Source organism: Callospermophilus lateralis, chromosome 2 (assembly GCF_048772815.1).
Source record: "Callospermophilus lateralis isolate mCalLat2 chromosome 2, mCalLat2.hap1, whole genome shotgun sequence".
NCBI classification, from domain to species: Eukaryota; Metazoa; Chordata; class Mammalia; order Rodentia; family Sciuridae; genus Callospermophilus; species Callospermophilus lateralis.
Window position 1 is genome coordinate 2,804,442 of NC_135306.1, and position 27,028 is coordinate 2,831,469.

Consider the following 27,028-nt stretch of genomic DNA (forward strand, 5'->3'; position numbering starts at 1 on the left):
TCGCCCCGCTCTCTAGGACCACAACCTGTCATGGGTGGGATACTAATGCTGGGAGGGACCATCTTGTCCAAGAGGCAGCAGGCGAGAGCCATGACTGGCAGGCTGGGGACGGGCCTCTGCCTCTGCTGGGGGCTCACCTGGCCTCTGGTGGCCAGCTGCAGCAGGTGTCCTCAGAGTCCAAGAGACCATGCCCATCCATCCCCTGCTGGCCCAGGTAGGGCCACCACAGGTGTGGGGCCTTCTCCTGGCTCCCCAGGGACCCCCTGTCACTCAGGCCACCAGCCTGGGTACGTGGTCCACATCCTTGCCAAAGTCCCTCCGCTCCAGCACCCTCCCAGCGTCACCTGTGCAATAGGTCGGAGAAAGGTGACAGGGCAAGAGGCTGTGACTCACCGCGGGGCCTGGGGGGCCGGGGGGGCCTTCGCTGCCTTTCAGTCCAAGAGCTCCCTGCAAAGCAGTGGGAATGTGGGCGAAAGGCACCCAGGGAGAGCCCCCAGGGTGGGCACTGTCCTGCTCCAACCCCACCTGGCCTCGTACTCACCACCGGACCAGGGAGACCTCGGTCCCCAGGGAAGCCACGCAATCCTGGAGGGCCATCTTTCCCAGGGAGGCCAGCAGGGCCTGGGTCACCCTGAAAACAGAGCAAGGATGAGCTACCCTGGAACCCCAGACTGCAGTCCTCCTACTGCTGCAGATGCCCAGAGGCCTCTCCTGGAGTCAGGCGGGGCCTCCACATCAGCGTCCACCTAGAATTTGGACGTTTGGGGGCTTCCCTGGTCACCAGGCTTTCAGAGGAATTTCTTCCCTTTTGTTTGAATTTTCTGTTTTGTCTTATGCTGGGGATTCAACCCCGGACCTCATATGGCACTCCACCTGTCCAGGCCTGGAAGTTGCTACCCAGGCTGGCTCCACGTGGACCCAGGGAACGGAGCCACTCTGTGAGGCTGTCCCTGGGCTCCATGGAGGCCCCCAAGAGCTTTCAGAGCCATGGGGAACAGAGCAGGAGCTGGGGTCAGCCACCTCTTCTAGTACTGGGGACTAGTGACAGAAGGGTGCTGAGGGATTTGGGGCTGACACTGTCAGAAGTACTGCCCTAGTGGACTGGCCACGGCCTCAGGACTGAAATCCTATGCTTTCTGAAGAGGTATGTCTGAGCCTGCCCTCTCCCGACAGAGACTACAGCTTGACGTCTTTCAGAATCCTCCCTGAGGTCCACACTTGGGCGCACAAGGATCTTCCCAAGCCATCGGTCAACTGCCCTTGGCCTGCCTTCCAGACTCGGTGAGCTGTGTGTGTCTGGAACAGATACCCTTCCCACCCCACTCCCCCACCCCGCTGTCTCTCACTCTCTGTCTCTGTCTGTCTCTCACACACACATGTACATACTTACTCAAGCATATTCCCGTGTGTGTGTGTGTGTGTGTGTGTGTGTGTGTGTGGTTTTCTCAGTATTGCTGTATTTGCACTGCTTTCTATTCTCTAAGTTACTCTTGCATGTGGTCACATAAGGGGCTGGAGAGGTTGTATCTTCTGTGTCCCTTATTGAGAAATTTATTTTCATGCTAACACAGAGGAAGTTACCACCACCAACTTGGGGTGCCCCATGGAGGAGCTAATAAGGGGGACAGTGAGATCCAGCACCAGGAGCGAGGACAGAAACACATTAGTTTTTCGCCTTTTGAGTTTATTTTCAGCCTTGAGCAGTGGGAGATTCGTACAAGGATCTCTTTCTGCCAAATCTGTACGGGATTTGTGAAGTACGAGAGCTTTTCATTTATTTTGGGAGCGGGTGGCAGCTGGGGGCAGAGCTCTCAGCAGGCCTGCAGAAGTCTGATGCCCATGTGCTGCTGCTCTTTATACTCCAGCCCCCAGGAGGCCAGCTCAGGCCCCGCTCAAGCCAAGCAAAGCGCGGCTGAATCCGAGGCTTGGGAGTGCACTGACATGAAGGGCATTTGGGAGATCACCCTTCCATTAGAAAGGAGCAAAGGAAACACAAAGTCCTAAATGGCCCCTCAGGAAAGGGCCAGCCTGACATGAAACTTCCAGAAACTCACCTTTGTCCCTTCTTTTCCAGCAAGGCCTGGGAGCCCCTGTTCACCAGGAGGACCAGGGGGGCCAGGGTGGCCACGCTCACCCATCGGACCCGTTTCTCCCGTGGGACCCTAAGGGAAAATCAGTGAGCACCACAGATCAGTTTCAAGTGACCTGCAAAGGGGAACCTTCTCTTCCAGAATCCAAAGACAGTCCTGACTGCACAGGTAAAGACCAATAGCCAACCAACCTTATTCCTCTGCACTTCTTGTTTCAGCCAAAATGCAGTAGACCAAAGTGAGCTGGGTGGACACTGCTAAGCAGCCCGCTGCCCAGCCCCAGGCACGGCCAGCACTTCCTCCTGCCTCCAGGCCTCTCAAGAGGCCCAGTGGGCTGCACTTCCATGATGTAATGGGAAACCAGCCGGGGGACATCCATGTCAGCCCCCGGGGAGAAAAGCCACAGGGGCCACAGCAACCAGCCCCAGTGCCACGGCAGCAGCAGGCCAGCATCTTATTTCTCGCTACATTAGGTGTGAAGTTTCTATGAAGCAGGCTCCTGCTGCCATATTGCTGCCCAAAGCCACTGTTCTGGCTGGAAGCCACACCTTCATTGATGGGTCCCTACAGGGACCCAAGGTCTGTGGCGCTGGCAGGAGCCAGTGGCAGAATGTGGCTGCCTCAGGCACCCACGGAAGCACAAGTGGGCACAGCCGGCCCGGCACTGGGGAAAGCTGGGTTCCTGGGCTGGCTATGCTGGCTCTACCTGCTGGACCCACGCTGCACGCCCAGGAAACCTGGCTCTTTCTCTTGGGGTGTCTTCCTGTGTGGCAAATCTCTGGCTGTTAACATGCACCCCAGGAATTCAGCTCCTCCCTTAGTGGCAAGTACGTCTCCAGAATCGGGAGCTGACGCTGAGCCTTGGTTCTCCTCCCACACGGCTGAGGGACACCGGATACCCAGGACCAGGATGCTGTGTCTCACCTGAGGGCCGACCACACCGGGCGGTCCTGGAGGGCCAGTCTTGCCTTGGAAACCCTGTAGAGAAAGTGGGCAGCTGAGGCCACGAAAGCGCCCACCCCGCCGCCATGCCCACCCCGCCGCCACTCCTGAGGATGCCCGCCCCCTCCCACCCGGTCCCCAGATGGCGGATGCTCCCCTCTTCACGTGAGAGGGCCCTTCCTCTTGCTACACTTCCAAGTGGCAATGAAGCCAGAGAAGCTGGTTCTGCACCGGGTTTTTGTGCTGAGAAATAGATTTTAAGCCATCGGTCCTTCTTATGTCACTAAGTGCTCATTTTCTGAGCCGACTCAGGAGCCAGATCTGGGCTGGTCCTAGTTGATGATTTTGGGGGATTTTCCTGCTCTGGTCATCGATTCCTCTGGCGCATACCAGGGGACCCTCTGGCCAGCTCCTGGGTGTGTCTAGGACAGGTAGAACCTGGCCATACGGTCTTTGCGGGATTTTAACTGGATTCAGTGAGCACGTCCCATCTGTGCTATGCTCGTGCCTAGGTGACGTCCTGGCTGGACTTGGGGCATCTTCTGTGCTGCCCAACCTCTCCTTTGAAGGAAGAAGCTACCCTGAGACAACGTGAGCTTGATTTCAGGTCACGTCAGCGGACTGAGGCAGGTGCTTTGGGACGTGCTGTTCTGCCCCAGGCCTAGAAGGGACACTCTGGATCTGGGAGGGCAGTGGGTGGCTGTGAGGTCACAGGGAAGGCTGATGGGTGGGCACACACTAATCTGGGCCTGCTGCCTCCGGGTCAGGACGCCTGGCCACAGCACTGGGGTCTCACACCAAGCCCCTGGCCCACAGGGCACAGGGCACATTCAGGTTCTCTGCAAGTCCTCAGAGGACTCTCTTCTGGAAGGACAGCTCAGCTGCGGGCAAAGGCTAGAGCACTGACCGAAGCCTGCGCTTTCCAGGTCAGAAACCAGGGGGATGGACAGGTCGAGGGGGGAGTGCCCAAGGAGGCAGCGGCCCTGTGAAGTTGCTGATGCCAACGTTATTGGTAAAGGCAAGGAAGATGTCCTTTTGGGTCTCCAGTCATTCAGGGGACCTCTATGGCCAACCAGGATGCAATCTGTCTCCAACCCCCTGCTGAGAAGTAGGTTTTCGGGCCAATCAGGAGCAGTGACGGCCATTGTGTTCATTAAAAAGCCAACCCCTCAGGAAGGACTGTGCTCAGGGGCATCTGGACCAGCCCACAGGAGACTCGACTGCCCAGGTGGGACACGGGGATGGGCACCCCTGCATCTGAGGAGGTGGCAGGCACCGAGGAGCTCTGGAGAGCACCTCCCCAGCAGAGGCAGCAGCTGAATTGTTTCGCAGGCTCTTTCCAAAACAAGACGGAGGAGGAAGAAGCACACAATGTGCACAACCCTCTACCTCATCTCCTGGAAAGGCGTTCAAGAAAATGTGCAGAGCACAGGGGAAATGTTTTAATCTTTCTCGATAAACAAAGAAGCAAAGTCATCTCCACTTCTCAGCCAGCATGGCAGCACAGACACTGCCAAGGTATGATAAAGAGGTTTGGTTGCAAGGCATCAGAGACAAAAGGGATCCTGTCTTTAAAGGCACACACCTGATGTGGCATTCCAAGACCCGTGCCACCCAGGGGCCAGCATCAGCGGGAAGGGACCACCAGAGCAACAGGCACAAGGAAGTTGCAGAGGACAATGTGGCCTGGCTGCCCATCCCTGAGTGCCCTGCTCTCCCTGGTGGGAAAGGGCCCCTCTGCGCACTCTGTCCTCCAAGCTGGACAAGGTAGGCATACAGGGACGGCACACAGCACAGGGACAAGGAGCCATCGGCACTGCAGACCTCAGCTGCTCAAAGCCTGGAGCCCCAAGGTCGCTGGTGTGGCCAAGGTCACAGGGGGGCCAGGATGTGCCTCCAATGAATGGGGACAGATCTCCGGTGGCTGATGGGGACAGGAAATGGTCACATTTCTGATTAAGGCTTTTTCTACCAGCTGCAAATGGTGAGCTCCGTCACCCGAGGTGACACAGCCTGAAACAGGGAAGAGCGAGCCACGGGCGAGACGCCATCACCATCGTGCACACAGCCGAGCAACCAGGGGAGGCCAAACGTCCACCCAGGTGGGTGCCCGTCCAGAGACCGGAGGCGTCTTCCTGACCCCTGTCCCCTCGACCCCTGTCCCTCCCAGGTGAACATGGCTGGGGTAGGAGCGAGGCCGGCAGCCTTCGCTTCAAGTCTTGCAGCAGGAAGTAACTGGGCAACAAATGAGAGCCTCCCCAAGCCCTTCTCCCGTGGGGACACGGGGGCTGCAGGTGCTGTCCCCTGTTATTCAGGGAGGCACAGGTCGGAAGCACAAGGCTCCAGAGGCCCATCAGCCTCTGCTCAGGCCCCGATGGTCTGCAGTGTGGCCTCTGACCAGAGTTGCTACAACCAGCAACACGCCAGGACCTGTTTCAGGTGTCACGGGGCACACTGCTGGCCTGCTCACGTCCCCACAGCCTGACCCCGAGTCAGTGGCAGAGGGCGGGCCCGGGACGCCTATGGGAGGCTAGCTGGTTTTCCCAAGCCAGCGAGGTCCCCTCACCTGCACTGGGTCCTACCACACCCACGGGCAGGGCCGCAGACACCCAACCTGCAGGAAGCCAGGCAACAGCCTTGACCCAGCACCCACATACTCACCGTCTCGCCTCTCTGTCCAGGGTGTCCAGGAAGCCCGTCCTTGCCTGGAGGGCCCTGAAGAAAGGAGAAGGGAAGGAAGTTTCATTCCATTCTGAGAAACAGCCACCCTCAGTGGACCTATGGCCACACAAGCCAACGGAAAGTTCCATCGCACTTCCGTGGTCTCTCGTGAGCTTCCTCTGAGAAAGGTCACTGTCCAAGTCACCAAGGCACCGAAAATCAGCACCTCAGAGAAGCCTGTCCCAGGTGCCATGATGGCACCTACCCATCACCTCACTGCAGCCCAAGGGACAAGCAGGGGCACACGGGCAGGGAAGGCCCATCGACTTCTGGAGGCCTGGCAGGCAGCTGGCCAGGTGGACTGGGAGCCAGGTCTGTCCAGCTGGAGGAGCTCCTTCCTGAGCACCCCCAGCACCAGGCAGCGTCCCCGCTGCTGGACGCCCTTTCACGTTCTGGGGCATGAGGTGGAATACACTGACTGAGCTGTAAGACTAACCGGGGTCCCCAGAAAGCCATGCTGGAGTCTTCTCCCCAGAACCTGTGTGAGCCCCCTTGCAAATGGGGTCCGCCAGTATGACCCAGCCAAGCTGAGGCTGGGCAGGAGGGGTGGCCCTAAGCCTGAGGCTGGTGCCCTCAGAAGGCAGACCCCAGACAGAACATCCTGGCATTTGGACGACAGGCCTCCATAACGCTGCTCTCCAGGGAGGTGGGCGTGGCCAGGGGCCACCCACTGGTAGCCTTGGCCCAGGGGCTTGTCACCCTCCTGCCAACCCAGCCAGGGTCTGGTGGTGTCTTCCTACCCCCAACAGGCCCTAAAGGACAGACAAGGGCCCCAGGAAGCCTGTCCAGGTGGGGAGCTCTACTTACCGGAGGGCCCTTTGGTCCAGGGAATCCCGTGGGTCCTTGAGGTCCGTTGGGTCCCTGGGGAAAGAGAGTGGCCAGTTTGAAAACAGAAGTCCTCGCCCAGCAGCCCACACCTTCACTGGACTCGGAGCACACCGCTCCTGCAGCCTTCTCCCGATTTATTCCGCTGTGGGAGGCCCAGCCAGGGATGCCAGGGGGCCAGTCGCAAAGCAATGTCCCAGGGCCCTTGGGGGCAAGACGGGGCCCAGGACCCCATTTCCTGTTGTCTCAACTACCTCAAGACCCCAACAGAGCTGAGTCTCTGAGCAACGGAAGGCCTCACCCCATCCCCAGCAGGGTCAGGGCACCTCCCCTCCTGGACTGCCCCAGCAGGGGTGCCAGGGGCTCTTGGGGCAGCTACCTTCCTGAAGGGGTTCCCCAGCCATGGGCAGGAAGCTTACCCGCTCACCAGGAGGGCCAGCCGGACCATCACCTCCAGAGTTGCCCTTGGGAAGGAGTCGGGAAGGGAGGGAGAGAGGCGTTGCTATGACGAGGGCTCAGATGGAGACCCTGGCCAGTGACATCACCGAACATGCACATCACACACTGGCTCCTGCCCTTCTCCAGGGTGTCCTGGCCCTTAGCAGAGGGCAGAACAGCTCGGCACTGACCAACGTCTCCCACAGCTTGCCTGTCCCCTGTGCGTGCAGTGGCAGCTGACATCTGCAGGGCTATGACCTTTCCAAAACAGTGTCCCACTCAGCCAAGAAAAACATCCAAAGCCACTGAGGACTGCACACAGGGACCTGCCTCAGGCCCCACCCCACAGGGCACCAGCTGCCTGAGGAGGGGATCCTTCTCACGGTGGAGCAAGAGGTGCACCCAGGGCTCAGCATAAAGGAAGGCCAGTGGCCTCCTTGTCTGCCAGTGCTGCCCCTTGTCACCTGGAAGGCTCATCTCAGCAGGAATCCCCTTTGGAATTCCTACTGGACAGGGCAGGGACAGCTTGCCATGCTGGGTTTGTCTTTAGCGTCACAGCCAGAGTTGCTTCCTAGGCAAGGAGGCTCAGTGTCCACCCACCGAGAAAGAACTTTCTAGTAAAAATCTCTTTGCAGCCTCAGACCCCTTTTCCACAGAAGAAATAAGGCCTGCTCAACAAAATTGGGCGGGTCTGTGATGGGCCTGGCCTCCAGGGACCCGAGTCCCCACACGTGGGCACTGTCCTGCCTCTGTCTGCCTAGGGACCTCGTCCTCTGAGCCACGTAGCCAGGCTGCTGGAGGGAGCTCCTCCTAACACAGGTCCGGGAAAGCTTCCCTCCTTGTCAGGGAAAGGCCACAGACAGCTGCCATGTGCATTCTGTCATCTCAGCCTTGCAACATGGGTTCGTGTAGTCACCAGAGAGGGACAAGGACATACCTTGGGACCAGGCTTGCCCGTGATGCCCCGTGGGCCTCTTTCACCCCTCGGACCCTGGACAGATGGAGAAAAGAGGGGTAAGTCAGCTCAGATGCCCACAGCCAGAGAGGCCACCTTCCTTGTCCCCTGCCCCAGCCCCACACTCCGTTTCTCCAGGATGGCCCTCAGGCCACAGGGAGGTTACCGTTGGGCCTCGTTGTCCCCGGGGTCCAGGCTTTCCAGGTGTCCCCTAGAAGCAGAGAAGGGGCTGTCAGTCACTCTGCGTACAGCCAGCTCTGCTCAGGAGCCCACCCTCCCCGGTGTCCAGGGACCGAGCGACTCGGCAGGGCCAGGCAGGGTGCGGCCTCCAGCCACCTGACCGTCTTGGTTTGGACAGTTGGGATGGGGCTTGCCCGGGGGAGGAGGGCATCACCCAGTGCCTGCGCCCTGCACGTGCCCACTGAGAGCTGGCTCCCGCCCAGCCTGATGGATGTTTACTACTTACCTGTTTCCTCTCCGCAAAGCTCCCCACCTCCCTCCCCCTTCCCTCTCAGTGGGGGAGGGGGGATCATTATTACAAAAAGAGAGAAGGAAGTCAGTCCCTTTCATACATAATTTACTTTTGCTACTGTTAAGAATATTAGCCATTAAATTTTCAGCAGGCTCCGCCGACAAGCAAACTTGCAATTTAACCCATAAATCACAGATCCAGGAGCCGTCGCTGCTCTGAGGATCCAGGCTCCTTTTCCTGTTGCTGTTTTGCATTTTCCAAACCACAGAATGCAAACACACGGCATCTGTTTCTCGGCAGTGAAGATCTCAAGGCATCCTGCCTCGTGCAGGGTCGGGCCCCTCCGGGGCCTGCTCTCTGCTCCTCTCGTGGTCTCCTAAGGACAGAGCCCAGGACAGGGCCGTGCTGCCGAGGCCAAGGGACACATTTCTTCTCCCCACCTTCCATCACCACTGCTTTCGAGTCTCCCATTCGAAACACGTTTAACGAGACCATTTATGACGATGAGTTAATTATGTTCCTTTTTAACAGTGCACTCTGGTTCCAGGGCTTTAATTCCATGGCTGTGTCCTCTGGCTTCAAATAAATATTTGCATATGAAAATTAGCGAAACATCTGCGTCTTCAATGAAGAATGCTGTCCTGAGTGGACGTCCTCGATCCACCCGAACACACCCTTCTGTGGGGGCTGTCCTCCATGGTCAGGCCTCTCCCCTGCCCTCCCTCAACCCAATGACCTGGATCTCCAGGCCATGACCTAGCCATGACCTGGATTAGGCCATGACCTGGATCTCGTTCTTAACCTCGCGGCACATGAGGCTCCCTGACCCAATGGTGTCCGAGGCCTGGGCAGGACGGGGTCTTGGCCATAGCTCCTCTGGACTCAGACAGCACCAGCGCTCACTGTAAACCAACCCAAGCCAGGGTTCTGGTCCTGGGGGGAGCCACTAAACACAATGTGACCCCCGAGTCTCCTTCACAAGCTGCCGGTGGGCGCACGTCCTCTTGTTCTTGCTGGGAAGGAACAGACAGTCCCAGAAGTGGCCCTACTGACGTTCTCTGCCGGATCCAAGGAACCAAGCCTAGGCAGGAGAAGCCCTGCAGTGGCAGGGGGTGTCCAAAAGGCTGCTCCCCACCCCCTGGTGGGGGCAGGCCATTGATGGGCATTGCTTTGCTTCTGCTGGCTTCTGTGCCTGGCTGCAACCAGCTTGATGTCCCTGATGCTCTTCCTGTTTAACCGCCCCCACTAAGGCCACGGCAGCCAGCCACCAGTCTGCAGAAGCCAGGACAGAGCTATTCAGGAGGCAGACACACAGAAGCCACAGGCTGTGCAGCACCCCAGCACTGACCCAGAGGTCACCACTGAGCAGAATATCTGAGCAAAAGAGCCTCCGGGACAGCACCCCCCAGCTCCCACTCCAGCCCTTTGGTCTCTTCCCCAGCCCCTTCCCCACACTGGGACAGAGCTTCCCGGGAAAGCCTCCCTGTGGACCTGGCCGGCCCTGCAGTGGGTGTCCAGTGGCTGCCTGGGCCCAGCACATACCAGCTTCCTCTGTCTCCTCCCACCTCCCACGGCCCTGACTGCCCCCTCTTCCGTCCCTCCTGCAGGTCACTGTAGGTGTGTCACCACCACTGCGAAGGCCCTCAGGTCTCAGAGTTACACTCTGGAGCACTGGGGCACCCAGTGCATCCTTGAGCCTCATCGTCCCTTGTCATCCCTGGGTGCCGGTCCTTGGGGGCTTTGCTCTGGGCAGCAGGGGTACATCTTGTGTGATCACCAAGTCCCCAGTGCCCAGCAGTGTCTGCATCTAGCAAGGACTTGAGAAACGTGTGCTGTTAAGTGAACACACTGCCTCCGAGAGAAGCCGGTGTGACCGTGAAGTCCAGAGGCCAAGGGCAGAGCACCGACACACAACCCGGAGCTGTGACGGCTCAGGTCACTGAGGCTCTGAGGACAAGCCAGCACCAAGGGAGGCTTCAGTGCTGAACAAAAGAACACGGGCCCCCCTGCCAGGACAGCTGGCCTCCAGCTCCTGCACACACAGGGGAGGCCACCCCACCCAGCGGGCCAAGGTACCTGCCATCTTTGTCATCCCCCAAACCACCTGTCAAAAAGAAGGCCAGTACTGCAGACCTCTCTCTGCAGCAAGACTCCACAGGTTTCCAGCAGGACGGCTACATTTTGTGTCCTAGACAGGAGGTGCATGATGGGAAGGCAAAGTGGCAGGGACCCAGCTCCACGGACTCAGTTACCCTGTACTCAAAAGTGCTCAAAGAAACAGATGGCCTCCACCTCTTGGCCTGACGTCTGTGTCATGAGCTGTGCCCGGGGCTGGAGCAGCAGTGGATAGAACATCCCTGATCAGGGCTGGACGTCCAGGTGCCACACAGAGGCTGCGAGTGGCTCCCACCTGGGCTCAGGCATCGGTGTCTGGAGGTGCCTGGTAGGTCTTGGCATGACTCAGGCTTTCTAGTTTGTCTGGTGGCCCACAATGCTGATGCTGTGGACATGGCCAGTGGGGGCCAGCGGGTACCCAGACCAGCGTCCAAACTCACAGGGTCAGTGAGGGAGAGGCTGAGCTATGGGGGCAACGGCCTCAGCTGGCCCCAAGTGGTCCTCCGTGGAAGGCTGTGGTAAGACCACAACACCAGCAGCTGGTGGTCACGTGCCCTCTCCTTAAGGTTCTCATTACTACAGTGTCACGTGGATGGTCCTGGCACGGGGGTCTGCATCCTGCCATGCCAGTGTGTCCCACATTTAGGAGACCCAGGCCACTGTTCGCCATAGGCACCTCCACGTGTTCAGAGGACAGCCTTCCCCAAAGACACCAGTCAGGCCATCCTTAGAAGGAAAGATGACAGGTGACAGACAGGGGGATAAACAGATGGCAGGTGGGAAGACAGGTAAGTAGTTGGCAGATGCACAGACAGCAGGTGACAGACAGGTGAACAGATGACCGAGAGGAAGACAGACAGACAACAGGTGAACCGATGATAAACAGAAGACAGGTAGACACTAGATGAAAGAAGGTACAAAGACGATAAACAGATGACAGGTGACAGACGGGTGAGTGACAGGTGCTACAGACAGGTAGATGATACACAGGAGGTGACGGACAGGTGGGCGGCAGGCAGGTCTGCAGACCGCCGAGGCTTAGACAGAGGCTGTCCCCCCGCGCCAGCCCTGCCCTGCCCAGGAGGGTGCCCACATTTCCCTGTGGCTGAGTGGCAGAGCACACGTGCTCACTGTCACCTGCTCAGCTGCCCTGGTCTTCCTCGGCCTTCGCTGGGACACAACTGCTCCACTCTCCCGGAGCCACACATGGATGGAGCCGCAGTCCACAGCTCTGTGCACTGGGACAGCTGGGTGGCAGCAGAGCTGGAGGAGCCTGCTCTGTGGACGCCCCACAGGTGGCTGCTCTGTCCCCGGCATGCCCGTGGACCAGGCAGCTCAGAGTCCAAGGGCCAAGATGACCAGGTGGCTCCTGCCTTCCTGACGGGTGATGCCCAGGCACTGTGGCTCCACCAAGGAGCATCCAGAGTGGCTCCTGCCAAGAAGGCTGGGCCAGTGGGGGCTCCACCTAAGGCTGGGGACATGGCTCCCTAGCCCAGTCCCCACAAGGCCTTTGTTAACTAACCACAGCAGGACGTCTCGGCACCCTAGGCGCATGCGCAGCCACAGCACACCAAGGAACAATGCACCTGGAGATTCGCACTGCAACCTGGTCCCACAGGGATGCCAGCCTAGCCAGGAGCTGGTGAGCACCCTGCCCTTGAAGCTGGCCTGGAGAGGGGACTCGGGCAGGAAGAGGGAGCTGGGGCTGCCACGGGCATTAGCCCGAAGGCTCCCTCCCAGCACTCTCTCCACTCCTGTCCCTGCCCCTGCCTATCACAGAGCCGCCACCCCAGCATCTGCAAGAGTCCTCAGCATTGGGAGTGGCCCAGGGCTCAAGAACAGCCGTCTGGAAAGTGGTTTAGGGACAGGATGGGGAGAAGTAGGTAGTCACTGGGCAACCGCCACACAGCAAGGCAAAAAGAACAGCTGCCCGGCCAGGGCTGTCCTTACCCTGCCGCCCTTCTCTCCATTGGCACCGGGGAATCCAGGGAATCCAATAGAACCCTGAAAGAGAGAGATGAGGAGGAAGCAGGAGAGCTGGGCCAGGAGGGGTGCTATGCTGCATCCCCAACGGGTGACATCAGCTCCACCCACCCACCGGTGCACCTGCCCACCTGCCCGCAGGATGGCCACCCTGCACGATGCCCATGCACCATCCACGCACCGCCACCCACCTCTCTGCCTGCTTGGCACCCATGCTCATCAGCTCAACATTTCCTGAGCATCTCATGGACTCCAGAGCGAAGCCCTGGGACTGAGCCTCAACAGGCCCGCTCCCCACCCTCCTGCCCACCCTGAGGCTGCAGAAGGAGCCTCCATCTGGAACATGGCACCCGGCGGCAGAAAGGCACCTGGTCAGAGCCTCAGGGAGCCGCAGCACCAACCCCAGGAGCGAACTCTGCCAAGCCTCCAAGTGAGGTGGGGGTCTACTGTTCCAGGAGCTCTGGCCGTGGACAAGCCAATGGGCGAAGGCCACAGCGGGCCACCAGGGCCCAGGTGCCCAAGGCCAGGCTAGGTTCTGCCCCTCTCTGGAAGGCTTAACTGGTGGCCCAGTCTCCTCATTTGAACTTGGCCAGATCAACACAAACTGCTAATAGACAAGAGCCCCAGGAATGGTACCACCAGCCTGGGGCCACAGAAGCCACCAGGTCAAGGGACAGATGAAGGAGTGCCGGGTGGGGCAGGGCAGCCTCACACCTGCCGAGACACCTAGCACGGTTCAAAGTACCTTTGGCCCCTGCCTTCCTGGGTACCCTGGCAATCCGGGGACTCCGAGCTTTCCCTGGGGAAAAGAAAGAAGCACATCGTGGTGAGAACCGCCATCCTCAGCTTTCTCCTCTGCGCCGAGAGGAAGCCAACGGGCTGGGGCTGGAGGCAGCATCCAAAGACACCATCACCAGAGTCCCTGCTGTCCTCTGGGGTGGAACCTCTAAGCACCCATGGGATACAACAGCACCCATGGTCCCTGCACTGACGGAGGAGCAGAGGCCCAAGGGAGGAGCTGGGTGCCGCGCCATCCCCAAGTGCTCCCGGGCAAGAACGTCCTCCCTCTGTGGCTCAGCCTCCTGTGGCCACGCGCGGTCAGGTGGGAAGTTTTAGACACTTGTACTCCCAGTCCTTCTAATTAGAGGGGACGAGGTAGGACAGGGTGGCTCCTCCCGCAGCTGCACAGGGCAGGCTGAAGAATGGCCGCCATCGAGGGCTGTGCCTTCCTGCCATGGCAGGGATGTGCCGATACCCTCAGTGGGAGGCAGGAACTCAAGGATGGAGACTCTCTATCTGGCTGCGGGAGCTCAGAGCCCAGCTTGCAGGTGCCTGGGGAAGAGCCTCCTCCAAGGGGGGCAGAAGGGTCAGATGCAGGACAACACATGACCCATCAGTCAATGTGCATGGCCATGGGGTAGGATTACTGGGGGCTCGGGGGGCCGGGATCATCAGCAGGGGCCTATCTAGAGCCTCAGCGGAGCTCAGTCCCTCCCAGGCATGGCCCACCACCCAGTGTTACAAACCTTCTCCCCAGTGGGCCCCAGGGGACCGGGATCACCATTGGGACCTCCACGACCCTTCGGGCCTTCAGGGCCATCTTCTCCCCTGGGTCCAGGTGGGCCGATCTCCCCCTGCAATCAATCAGAGAACGTGATGGGGGACCCCACAGTCTCCGCCAGGCTGAGGACTCCAGCCACGGTCCCGGGCATGAGGCTGGATGGAGGCCTCTTGTGGTAAGAGCCACTTGGCCTCTTGGCCTCACTTGAGCAGAGGGCCTGCTCCAGAGCCCATCATGTGGCCAATCACGGGCGCTGCTAGAGGGTGTGCTGCCCCTCTGCACCGAGTGTGCCCGCTACATGCTCAAGGGCCTGCTCTTCCCAATTACCTCGCCCACGTCAAGGGCCTCTTGGCTGAAATAACCTGTTAACAATGAAGGCGCTGAACAGCTACCTCCGTAAATGCAGCGGGTGGATGGGACCTGCCTTCTTCTGAAACCCCAGCAGCCTTGGAGATGGGCAGCCTCCAACTGGCAGCTACCTGGGCAAAACCAGGACACACGAGACCCCCAGAACACATGCTGGGGACAGTGGGCTTCGTTCTGCCCTATTCAACACCCTCAGGTGACAGGCGGGGGCTGAGGAGGGGGCCCAGCAGCCTGCTGAGGCCGAGGGCAGCACCACTCTGGCTCTGAATAGCTGTCCCAGTGTCAGTGGTGGAGTGGACAGGACCTGCCCAAGCAGGTGGTCAGGTGGTGAGTCCCCCTGACCAACTGCTTCCAAGAGCAGCTGCAGAACAGCTGAAGAGCCCACACCAAAAATGTGCACTGCAGGGACAGAGACCAACGGCTGCCTCATTGGTCTGTGGGAGAACAGGAGCCCAGGGGCCTTCCTCTGTCCTCCTCAATGAGCCTCAGCTCTGGGCGTGATGGCACACCTGCTCTGGGAAGTGTGATGGTGCCAGCTGCCCCCGAGGGGTACACCCTGCAGCCCCTCCCACCCTCATCTGGCTGCAGCTGAGACCCGGGGAAATCATCTGTATTTAAAGCTGTGCCTGTCACCTGGACCCCAAGCCTGTGAGCTGAGTCATCGGAGGGCAGGGGTGAGGAGGGCTGGCCCTCCACTAGGAGGCATGGTCTGCAGCGCCGGCCGCCCACAGCGGTGCAGCCAGGACGACACTGAGACAGCCCTCCTGCTCTCCCTCCAGGGACGGGCTATCGCTGCTGGCACTTGCCTGCCAGGTGGGACAAGGTGCCAAGTACCCAGGGCCTCTGGTTCTGGCATGTTCTATGAGGCGCCCTCAGGCCCTGCTTTGGAGGATGAGCACAGCAGCAGATGACAGGCCACGTCAGCGACGAGGTCAGCCCAGTGGGCGTGGCCCCTGAGCACAGGCAGCTCATCCCTCTGCCTGGGCTCCGACTCAGCCTGGAGGTGCTGGGAAGCCACCAGGCAGCGGCCACTAACTGGAAACCCTCTCTGGGTCACTCCTACACCCTCTCCTAGCTTATGTGACAGCACAGTCGGTGTTCGGCCCGGCGCCTGTCACCTGCGAGCCCTGCTCTCCAGCACACCTTCCCCCAGTGCTGGGTCACAGAGAACCAGCCAGGTTGTTGGGGCTTCTCCCGCAGGGCCAGTACCAGACTGTCCAACACCAGGGCCACGCCGGGTGCTCTAAGGGCTGAGCAGGGTGTGGCCCTGCTGGTGACTGGCTGTGGCCTGGGGAGGTACTCCGCCGACTGCTTCATTCCCATAACCTCGCTCTCCTCTCCCTGGCCACCCACCTCCCCGCCTGCAGTCACAAATTGCTCCATAACCCACCTGATCAGCTGGGAAGTAACAAGTCCCCGTGGACCCACCTGTATGGGACCCAGGGCAGAGGGGTGGTCCACAGCCATCCTGTCCCCAGGGTCATACAGGGACAGCACTCCAGCCTCCAAGCTGGAAACTGAGGGCGAGGTGAGCAGGACTGCAGAGAGCCCGGCTCCAGGGCTCAGACCACCCCGGCTCAGGACCAGGAGTCCCCACAGAGGTGGCACCTCCATTCTGAGAAGACACTCCACAGCCACAAACACCCCACACCCCTCCCCAGGACCCTGTGCCACTCTGCCTTTCCCTAGCTGGACACTTACCCGGTCACCCTTGATGCCCATGTCGCCTTTAAATCCAGGGAAGCCATCTTCACCCTGGAGGGGACGAGAGTCGGCCTTAACCCAGAGCCAAGCCCCCGCTCCCTGGCACTGCTTCCCCACCCCCACACTGGCACGGAGACCTGCGGCGGGAGCCTGGGCGGGGGGGGCCCTGTGCTCGGCCTTGTAAAGCGTGCTCCTGCTAACCCGCGGGCTCAGCGCCTGGCAGCTGAGGCTGCTGCCCTGGTGGTCAGCGGGCCTGGTGGTCAGCGGCCTGGTTTGCCTGTGCTGTGCTGAGCAAGCCCCAGCCATGGGCATTGTTTCTCAGAGCAGCTTTGTGTCCTCTCAGCACTGAAGGCCGGGAGCAGTGAGTGGGCCGACACTTGAGGAGGGGACTTGGGCTGCTCTGGTGGCGTTGCAAATAAAAAATCAGCGTCACCAGAAGCCGAGAAGAAGGCAACCCTGGCGTTTACATGAGCTGTGCCACTTGTGGACTCGGGGACCCACAGGGAAGGTGTCAAGGGTGAGCGACCTCCTGTCCCTTCAAGGCCCTGGTCTGACGTCCCCTCCAGGAGACCACAGGGAGAAAGACCCCTGACCTCCACAGAGGCTGAGCTTGGCACCAGGGAGGGGGCCAGGCCTTCTCTCCCTGCTCCGGGCCAGGCCTCCATCCAAGAGGAGGAATCGGGAAGCCTGAGGGTCAGGCCTCGCTGCCTGGAGACTGGCCCACTTCCCACCCAGCGGGCCCCGAGGCGCCCATCCAGTATTCACACAGTGCCCACGGCTGGCCAGCTGTGGCTGCGGAGTCGGCTGGAGTGCCAGAGCCACAGTCCCCCACGTCCCTTCCCACCCCTTCCAGCACCCCTAAGGACAGCCCAGGGACTGTCCTGGCAAGATGGCTGCCTCCATGTGACTCAGTCACATCCTCCCAAGCATCTCTGTTGCTGGTAGGACAAAGCTGGGACTCCAGGAGGCCACCTTCAAAACAACAGAGCCACCCTAAGAACCAGGGGCATGGGGATTCTGAGACAAGGGCTGTGACAAGAACCTGCTGGGGGGACCTCTGTTCCTAAGGGGCTGTGCCTGTCCCTAAGGCCCTGGGTGTCTGCAGGCACCATCCCGGGCCAAACTGCTCAGCAGCCCCAAATCCCCTGGAACCAGGGGTCCTGCCTTGGCTCAGTGTGTTCTGGAGGGCACTGGGCCTGTGCGGGCCTGGACTGTCCTTCTTGAGGACAGCCCACTGAGAGCACGGGCTGGGTGGGGCCACCGTGTTCCACCGCCTTTCACTTCAGGTCCAGTGGCAGCCCTTGATGTGCCAACGTGAGCATGGATTAGGCTGGCAGGTCCCCAGGGGCCCAGCAAGGAGAGCGGGCATGAGCACTGTCCCAGAGAGAGAAGAGGCCACCTGACTCCTGCCCACAGCCTCCCGGCCCTCCAGCCCCAGGTCCAAGCCCCTGGGAAGCCTCACAGGCTACCCGCAAGGGAGGCAAAGTCCCTGTGGAAAACCTCTAAGGACGCCGAAGAACAGGTGGCCATGATGGGAAGGGCCAGGGCCACGCAGCCCTGGAGCCCACCCATGGGACAGGCCTGGAAGGTGGCTCTGGGCCTTGTCCAGAACTGAGAGGACAGATGAGGTGAGCCCACCACTGCATGTGGCGAGGACGTCACCACTGCTGGTCCCTGAGCACTGACCCCGGCCAGCACGTACAGTGGCCCATCTCAGATGTTTACTAACCAGAATGATGCAATCTGACCCGTGCCCAATCTGACCCATGACGCGGGACAGAGCAGTGTGCTGAGCGGGGGCTTTGTGCTAACTCACATTGGGCGTGCTGTCTCACGTGTGGGCGTGTGTGTGCGTGCCCAGGGCTGTGGGCTGGCAGCGCCCTCCGAGCCCGGGGACCCGAGAGCCAGTCTCCCGCCTGGCCCAGCTCAGCGGCAGGAGTGTGCACCTCTGCAGCCGTGGGGGCTGCCCAGGAAGAACCTTAACTACCAAGCCCGTGGGCAGAGGCGCGAACCAGATGCACGGGGCCCTCCAGGATGCACCCAGGGGACCCCGGGCCTGCCCTCAACTATTCATTCCCCTGGTGCACTTCCCTGCAGAGTGGCCTCAGCTGCCCTCAGCACTCAGAAGCCACACCTCCTCCGGTGGCCATGCTGACATGCTGGTGTGGGGCCACCCAGCGGATCCTGTTCTGGCCAGGCTAGGCTCTCGGCTGGAAGGAGCAGATACTTACCTTCTCACCTTTGGTGCCCTTCAGACCACGGATGCCATCTGCCCCCTGCGCAGATAGAAAAAGAAGAGAGCACGTGAACCCAAGCCTCTGCTGATTAAACCACACAGCGCCAAGCAGACCCGGCCAGTGCTGGCGGGCCAGTGGGACCGTGCTGTCCATGTTGCGGGGGCTCTGCGCCCTCCCTAGTGAGGTAGCGGGCATTTTCCAGGTGGAAACACGAGTGAGCAAGTGGCCATCTGCAAGGCTGTCTGTCAAGGGCTCTGTTCTGCCCACTGCTGTGGAGGGGGGCAGACTTCCATTCTCACCCTTCAAACATGCAAAAGGCTCTGAGAAACGTCTCCAAGCTTCCCTGTGGAGACACCCCAGGCTCTGAGGCCTGTGAAGTCTGAGAGCCGCCGGGCTCAGAGCATGGCACACAGGGCCAAAGGACACTCTCCTGTCCCACCGATGGCAGTGCGTAGGCTGACTGGAGATTGTGCCCTGCTCTGAATCTGCCCTTCCGGGTACTGTCGACCCACAGCGTCCCACCTGATGGCGCACCAGGCTACTCCGGGGCCAGGCAGGAGGGAGGCTTAGCTGCAGAAGAGCTCCCCCGAGTCAGCCAGCCGTGCCCTCCCCCCACCCTGACCTCCAGGAAGTCGGGGCTCCATAGATTCCTCACCTTGACTCCTCGAGGACCTGGGTAACCGATGGGACCCTGGGGGCCAGGTGGGCCCTAAAACCAAAGGAAAAATGCCGTCAACTTCCTTTAGGCACCTGGGTAACTGCAGCCAACTCCAGGTCCCTCAGCGAGAGACGGACCCGGCTTCCACCAGCATCGGGCCCCACAGAGGCCTGGGGGGACACAGCGGCCCCTGCCCTAACGTCAAAGGCAGCGGGTAGTGTCACATGATGAGAGGGGACATCCGCATCCCACCAGCAGTCTGGAAGTGAGGGAAGGTCCTGGAGCAAGACGGGCTGAGGCAACACGGGTGCCTGGAAGGACAGAGCTGCCACCAAAGACATGCACCCCCCAAGAGGCCGTGGGTAAAGTGGCCGCTTCCCACGGGAGGACAGGCTGGCTCTCCACAAAGGGACGTCCCTCAGCAGCCAGAGGGCTTGCTGATGAGCATCCAGGGCTCTCGGGAGGTACCCCTGCCTCCCCACCCTAGCCCAGGACCTGCACAGCCATCAGCGGCCATGGCCGGTACCCACCTGGCCTCCTTTCTCTCCAGGAGGGCCTTCTTTGCCAGGGTGGCCCTGTCACAAAGGAGAAATCCTTCATTAGTCAGTGCCACCTCCCTCGAGTATCCCATCCTCTGCGGCATTCCTAAGAGGTGGCAGTGAGGGTCACAGTGCTCCAGCTCCTCCCTCCCCAGGAAAACCAGTCCGGTGGCAGGGCAGGCAGGAGGCGGAACAAATGGTGGGCGCTGGGCCTCCGGCGGAGCCCTGCTTCCATGATGGGAAATAATCCAGCTCCCATTATTTGCACTTGATATTTTTTTTTGATTAAAAAGTAATATACATTCACTGTAGGCAGGTGGGGAGGGATGAGGCCCTCATGACATCCGCAGCCACAGCCACTGTGGCTGACTGTGTGACGGGAGCTCTAATCCATCTTCTCTGCACACGCACCGGGTCTGGCTTAGCGAGCGTGTAGTGCGCCTTCCTCGAGTTGCTGGGTTCAGCTGAAGTGGATTTTTACTGACTCCATACTGTCCCAGGGACCCGGTGCACCTGCTGCTCCCCCGAGGCCTGAGAGCGGCTTGAACACTGGCACCTGGGTGCTGCAAGGGCCTCCACGTGCTCCCTGCTTCTTCACCCGTTTAACATCGATCTCCCTGTCTTCAAAACCAGAACTGTCCAGCCAGAGGAAAGCAAAGACCAAGCAGAACGGGCCCCTGGCGGGTGGCAGCTGGGTGCTGCTGTAGGAAGGCTCTTTCGAATCTCCCCGCTCTGGGCACTCAGGAGAGGCTGCTTCTGGGGCCACCAGGGCCTTCCCATCCACCTGTGGTCCCGACTGTGAGCACACCACACCCAAGTGTCCAGCCCTGTGTGCTATTTTAAAGCACCACTGCTGGTTTGGAGAGCTCAGGGAGTTGGGCACCTGCAGGCTCCAGGGGAACAGTCGGAGGCCCTCTCTCCCCACTCTGTGGAGGTTTTGGTGCAGGGACCAGGCTGAGACCCAAACAGGTGCATCTGGGAGGGGCACCCTCCCTGCAGGGCATGGGCTGGCCATCCCCGTCCCATGTTGCAGGGGCCTGAGGCACACCTGGCCTGCTCAGAAGGCAACAGCAGCCCCAGGCCCACAGAGAGACCCTGGGAGACGGGAGGGTGACTCCACGTCACCGTTGTGTTTATAATCGTTTATAACAACATGCCATTTTTATCTTTAGAAAATGCAATTAGATAGAGACATAAATTAAAGGGTTCACAAATGACATCCTGGTAAAGATGGATCTCATAGTGTCTGAACTCCCGCATGGCCAAGTCCCTACATATTTTCAAAAAACTCCACGTGGAGCAGAGTGACTCTAATTCGTTGCTCAGATTAAAAAGGACAATTTGGGATTTTTAGATTCACTGGACTAAATGATCCTCAGCCCTGGAGTGCAAAGAGACAGATGTGTAGTGAACAGGAACCAATTAATGGTTGATATATTTAACTTTTTTGTTTAGTTTTTAAGGGTGTTATTAAAACAATAAAATACATGGTCTTAAATAATTAATTTAGCTAATCTTGTTTTCTGAAACAGGCTCTCTTTCAGCATCAGCTGAAAACTATTAAAAACCCCCAGACCAGCTGGGTGTGGTGGCACCTGCCTATAACTCTGGAGGCCGAGACAGGAAAAAAGAGCCAGCCTCAGCAATTCAGTAATACCCTGTCTCAAAATAAAACAAAAAGGGCTGGGGGTGTGGCTTGGGGTTAAGAGCCCTGGGTTCAATCCCAGGTAAACAAAAATCAAACAAGAAAACCATCCCCACAGCAGCAACATCTCACAGGAAGGGACGGAGGGACTCGTGTGGCGCACACCACGTGCACACAGGGCCTCTGAGTGGTCCCACTTCCCCCAGCTCCCCTCCCCACGACGTGGCCACACGGGGACTTGCCCTCAGTGTCGGACGGGCTCCACGCTAGGCTCACACGTTGCTAGACCCTGGTGCACCGCCCTCCCACCCTGTGCTCAGACCAGAGAGTACACACCACGTGCACGCGGCTGGGGTCGCTCCAGCCATCTTTACAGTCCCAGATTCAGGGTGACTAAGCGGCACACCCCAGTGAGGAGCTGACACTGCCACCGGTGCAGCCACCACCCTTCCACAGGAGCAGGTTGAAGAGCGTGTCCAACCCAGCAGTTCTGAGCAATCAAGCTCGAGACCGGACGGGATCAACCTCCATCCCCACAGAAGGCAGGCGGGGGCACCCGTGTCGTTCCCAGAGCCTGGCTTCCCAGCCCCCAAGTCCCAGTGGGGTGGCGTGGGCAGGCTACTCACCGGGGGTCCGTCAGCGCCCGGCATTCCTGGGAGGCCTGGTTTACCCAGGGGACCCTAGAAGAAACAGAGTCTGTGGGGACACGCCTTGGTTTACCTCACCCCTAGGCGTGCCCAGTCCTCGCTGCGCCCCAGGTTCTTCTGCTGAGAAGCCTGCTCAGAGGCACCCCTCTGTGCTGCCCCCAGCACTCAAGGACAGCCCCTCCTCCCTCTGTTGCCAGAGCTCTGGTTTAGCCCTGGGAACAGAACTCCCACCCTCACTAGTGCTGCACCCACCCTCGCTAACACCCCCTCCCACCCGCCGGCTCTCTGGGAGCCTGCTGGAAGCTCTCCTCTGCTCCTCAGACAGGGCAACTGCCACACCAGGGGATCTGTTCACGCCTCTCCCTGGCCCCCGAAGGCCTGGTACCACAGCCACACAGTGTCACTGATCAGCATCCTGTGCCACACTCAGAGGGCCCCGGCCAGTGGCCATCTGGGTTGGAACCAGCCCTTCCGGGGATTCTGGCTCATTCAGAACCACCGGCACCCCACCTCCGCCGTGGTTCTTGGCTGTGCTGGTCAAGGTGCTCTGCAGTACTCGACATGCCCAGGCTGGGACGAGCCCCCAACTGCAGAGGACCCAGGCCCCCACCCTCAGCCAGGCATGGGGCCCCTGTGGAAACAGTCCCAGCACGGGACTCAGCAGGTACTGGTGGTGAGTTTAGGGTTGCCAATTTAGCAAAACAAAGCACAATGTCCAGTTTCAGATCGACACAGTTCAAATTTAACTATGCGTCATGTATTTTCTATTCTTGCCAAATCCAGCCCCCCACGGCAGAGCTGGCCAGTGAAGGAAAGGATGGAGGAGTGTGTTTAGGAGTCCGCACAGGACAGGGACCCGAGACCTTGCCCACGGCTGACTTGTCACTTCCCTGTGGCTGAGCTTCTGCAATTCCAGGGAGAGCGGGTGAGGGCAGCTGGCCTCCCATGCCTGCACCAAAAAGCCCTCGGGCCCAGCTCAGGCCCACCTACCTTTTCTCCTGGGGGGCCGATTGCACCTTGGGGGCCTGGAAGACCCTGTGGGAAGAGCCAGGAGAGGGGAGGAGAAGGCTAAGCTGGAGCCCCCGGCCTTCCTCCCTTCCCGCTGACAGGCACCAACCCAGGTTCCAGTCCCATCAGCACAAAGTGGGGACAGAGAGTTGGGGGGCAGAGCTCAGTCCGTCACCCCCAGAGCACTGGCTGGAGACCCACAGCCCCCACGCTTGATGCCCCAAAGCCGTGTCCCCAGGCCACTTACCTGGGCACCAGGATTACCCTGCTGTCCGGGGGGGCCAGGCTCTCCCTGGGGGCCCTGTGGGAAACAAGAGTAAGCCCTGAGAGGAGCTCAGGGAGCTGCACCCCGTCCCTCGGGTGGGGTCACCCCATCCCGGCACCCCATCCTCTCCATATGTTCTTAGCTCCTGACAGCAGCACAGAGGCTGATGTGTGGGGTCAGACCGGCAGAAAGAGGTGGGGTTCCCCAGAGAGCAGGGCCTGGACGGCACCTCGACCCAGAGACAACGTGCTCCTACAGACACATCCGGACACCTCCCAGCAGGAGTGTAGAGGGCACTGGGACACTGGTGCCCAGTCCTCCTGTCATGCTGATGTTCCCCAGTGCCCTTGGAAAGGACCAGGGCCCGGGACTCATCTCCTGATGGCTTTGCCGTCAGGTCCTCCAGAACAGGAAGAGGGTGGCCTCCTCTGAGCCTCCCTGACTTTAGCAGCATGGGATGGGCAAACACCAACTCAGCTTTTAGCACTGGGGGCTCTGAGTCTGGCCCTCTGCTCCCCAGTGCCAGCTGCTGTGGACAGGGCCAGAGCTCCCCAGCTGGGCTCGGAGTGTGCCCAGGGCTGTCACCATGAAGCCCAGCCCTGGCAGCCCCAGACTCACCACATTTCCTTTCGGGCCTGGTTGGCCATCCATACCCGTTACGCCCTGCAGGGGATGTAAAGGGAAAGACATGGTACATTAGAAATGCTCAAAAGGAAAACTGTGTCAGAGGGCAGCCCCCCAGAGGAGCAGAAGGCCTGATCATAAATCCCTTCTGCAGAAGGTCCACCGACCAGACCCTAGCCCTCAGCCAAAGGCGAGCCGAGCTGCCACCCCAGTATCCCGTGGGCAAGCGCCTTCTAGAAGGGCCTCAGGCAGGCCCCAGGAAAGAGCCCCATGGGAACCAGGGCTCTGCCTCCTTCCAGAGCGTGCACAGGAGCTGCAGGAAGGTCCCTCAGGACATGGTGCCCTGGGGCTCTGCTGACAAAGACCCGGCAGGTGCTGATGCCAGGGAGTGGACATGGAAATGTGATGGGGACAGGCAGGAGCTGGCCTGCCGCAACCCCAGCCTCCAGCCCCATCCACGCCCCTCACACCAGCAGCAGGCAGCTGTGCAGAAGGGTCACATTGCATGTGCTCTCCCAGTGCCCAAGTGAGCCACCAGCTGGGTGGCAGGGTCTCCAAGGCCATCATGGGAACACACAACATGAGGAGACAGGACTTACGGGAGGTCCTGGAGGGCCTGGGGGCCCTTTTGGCCCAAGCAGACCACGTGGCCCCTGCAAGAAAGAGCAAGGAAGGGTCAAACTTGTCAGGAGTCCCAGCCCTCATCCCCAGGCCCCCACGAATCCTGTGACCCACAGCCTGGCTCATCCCAGTGCTTGACGGGTGACCCAGGTCTTGGGGAGCCTGGCCCAGATGCCCTCTCACCCCCTACCTCTCCACCCTGGTGCTGGGAATCAGAGGCAGGGGGTGCCTGGAACTGAGGCAGGGGAACAGAGGACATCGCCTTTGACACCTGCTGGGACAGGCAGGACCAGACCTCTCCCACAGAAGCACCACCGCACTGCACAGGGCACTTTGTCCAGTTCCTGTTTTCGGCTCTCTTGAGTCCCAGTGCACACTAACAGGAGCTGTTATTTCTGGTCTCACAGAGTCCAAGGCTGCAGGGAGCAGGGTCAGGAGAAACTAGGTCTCTGCTGGGAACCCAGGATCTCGTCCCATGGCCATCACTCACTCCCGAGTTGCACATGGTCCCATGAGCTAGGGAGCATAGCCCCAAGGCACCTGCCACCTGGAAAGGCTTACAAGATTCTAGTAGCAAGCATCCAGCCCTGTCTGCCACGGGGTTGGCTGGCGCCCACCCTGGGGGGCAGAATCAGGGAGACTTTAGCCAAGCCACATGGATTTCAGGTACCCTTAACTTTAACAGAACCTCTCCAAATTCAGTAGAGGAGAAATCCTCCCACGTCCATTGCCTCTTAAGTGTTTCCTTCATTATTTTAATACCCAGTCATATTAATGTTTTCCAGAAGCTAATAACCCAGAAGGCACCGCTCGGACGCGCACTAAGGAGAATGGTGTTGATGGATTCCCCTTAGCGGCTAATCAGACATCCAGGGTATAATTTAGTCCCAGTGAATCCGCACAAGCCAACCCTGCACTCTCCTCTACACAGCGTTTGCAATATTTCTCATCAATTAACATTGCCAGATGCAAACAGCCGCCTGACTTGGGTAACGAGGGAGGTTTCGGAGCCACCCTCAGTGAAGAGAAATCAGCGTCCCTCTATCATTAAGGAAATCTGCTTTGGGCCTAAACATGTGCCCGCTGAGAGAAGCGAGCTCCCTGCCTGGGGGTCAGACAGGGTGTTGCTAGAAGCTCCCCGTGGGAAAGTGCACCCTTCAGAACCTGAGCTGATGCAGGCCCTGTGACTGTCCCCAGGTACCCGCCATGGCAGAGGTGTGCAGACCCACCATGATGTCCCTGGACACCCACCATGATGTCCCTAGGTCTCCACCATGATGTTCCTGATCACCTGCCATGATGCCCCTGGATGCCTGCCACAACCCTCCAGGGCCCAGGCCTCCTCCTGCAGGGAGGCTGGTGTGCTCTCCCTGGAGTCTCCAGCCCCACAAGGTGGTCTCTCCTCTCCTTCCCAGGGAAGTGCCAGGGTTTGTCTCTGTCCTCAGGCTGAGATTCTCTAATCTTACTGCAGTAGACCCCAGACGCTGCTCCAGAGGCGACCTCCTGTGCAGCCCATCTCCACCCCACCAGGCCCAGATGGCGCCCACTGGCACACTTACAGGCTCCCCAGGCAGCCCCCTGGGCCCGACTTCTCCATCATCGCCCTGTGGAGGAAAAGAAGGTGGGATTTCAGGGACAGCTGTGAGGCTGGGACACCCGAGACAACTTTCCCTCCCGTATGCAGTAGGCTTCACTGGCCGGGGCAGCTCTAGCACATGGAGGTGACTAGTCCTGTAGCAGCAGGAAAGGCCCCGGGAGCAGCAGGGGCACAGATGTGCAGGTGACAGGGAACCTCTGAGAAGCCCCACTCAGGAGCTCACAGGCCTCAGCCACAGTGGGGGCAGCAGGCCAGAAGACTCCCTGAATTCACAGGTCTTGGCTACCCTGGCAAATGACAGAATCTGGGAAGGAGGGACATCAGGGAGAATCTTGGGATTCTCTTCACCAGAGTCCCTGCCAACCCCTGGGGAGCCTGAAGTCTCCTCCAGAGCAGCCCAGGGGCCAACCACCAAGAGCCTTTTCCTCTTGGCTTTGGGCAGGAGTGCTCCCCTGGCTCCCAGCCGGAGCCAGAGCCGCAGGCCAGCACGCTGGTCCTCATGGGCCACCACTCTCTCCTGCCTTCCCCACACATGCAAGCACATAGCCTGCCTGCACACACGCTCACACACAGTCATGCACACACACCACACACATGCAAGTATGCACACACCTGCGTGCACACCCAGCCATGAACATGCACACCAGTGCACAAAATGCACACAAGAGGCAGGGGCATCTGGAAGGACCCTTCTTCCTTCTCATCTTACAGCCGACTGTGCTGAGGCCCAGACCAAGAAGGTGCCCTGACAGGTCAGTGAAAGCTGGTGGACAGAAATGCTGCTGGAGTGGCCCTGCCAGTGCCCTGCCTGCACCTCTCATTTCCCGGGGTTCTTGAACCTCCCCCGAGAGGCTGTCTAGCGACAGGTGCACAGAAGGCAGCAGCGTTCAGCACCCCTGTCACGGGGTAACATGGCCTCCAGCCCCCGTGGGGATGCAGTGACAGAGAGAGACCTCTGGTGCGAGAGCCCGGCCCCACTCCAGCCTGTATTCCCAAATCTGGGGGAGCTGCCCCC

The 27,028-nt window shown here is 59.8% G+C and overlaps 1 protein-coding gene across 4 annotated transcripts in view; it reads right to left on the reverse strand.

Annotated features, from left to right (window-relative positions):
- Col5a1 (collagen type V alpha 1 chain) overlaps positions 1–27,028 on the reverse strand; it is a 139,077-nt gene that overhangs the window by 29,971 nt on the left and 82,078 nt on the right. For all 4 annotated transcript variants that reach the window (XM_076845122.1, XM_076845120.1, XM_076845123.1 and 1 more), the window contains exons 20-41: positions 25,976–26,020; positions 24,395–24,448; positions 23,790–23,834; positions 23,154–23,207; positions 22,889–22,933; positions 21,878–21,931; positions 19,598–19,642; positions 19,065–19,118; positions 18,404–18,448; positions 16,170–16,223; positions 14,068–14,175; positions 13,287–13,340; positions 12,509–12,562; positions 8,138–8,182; positions 7,954–8,007; positions 6,998–7,042; positions 6,561–6,614; positions 5,694–5,747; positions 3,015–3,068; positions 2,055–2,162; positions 542–631; positions 394–447 (exon numbers count right to left, since the gene is read on the reverse strand). In XM_076845122.1, the coding sequence (XP_076701237.1) occupies positions 394–447; positions 542–631; positions 2,055–2,162; positions 3,015–3,068; positions 5,694–5,747; positions 6,561–6,614; positions 6,998–7,042; positions 7,954–8,007; positions 8,138–8,182; positions 12,509–12,562; positions 13,287–13,340; positions 14,068–14,175; positions 16,170–16,223; positions 18,404–18,448; positions 19,065–19,118; positions 19,598–19,642; positions 21,878–21,931; positions 22,889–22,933; positions 23,154–23,207; positions 23,790–23,834; positions 24,395–24,448; positions 25,976–26,020 (1,269 nt within the window). The remainder of the gene's footprint in view (positions 1–393; positions 448–541; positions 632–2,054; positions 2,163–3,014; positions 3,069–5,693; positions 5,748–6,560; positions 6,615–6,997; positions 7,043–7,953; positions 8,008–8,137; positions 8,183–12,508; positions 12,563–13,286; positions 13,341–14,067; positions 14,176–16,169; positions 16,224–18,403; positions 18,449–19,064; positions 19,119–19,597; positions 19,643–21,877; positions 21,932–22,888; positions 22,934–23,153; positions 23,208–23,789; positions 23,835–24,394; positions 24,449–25,975; positions 26,021–27,028) is intronic.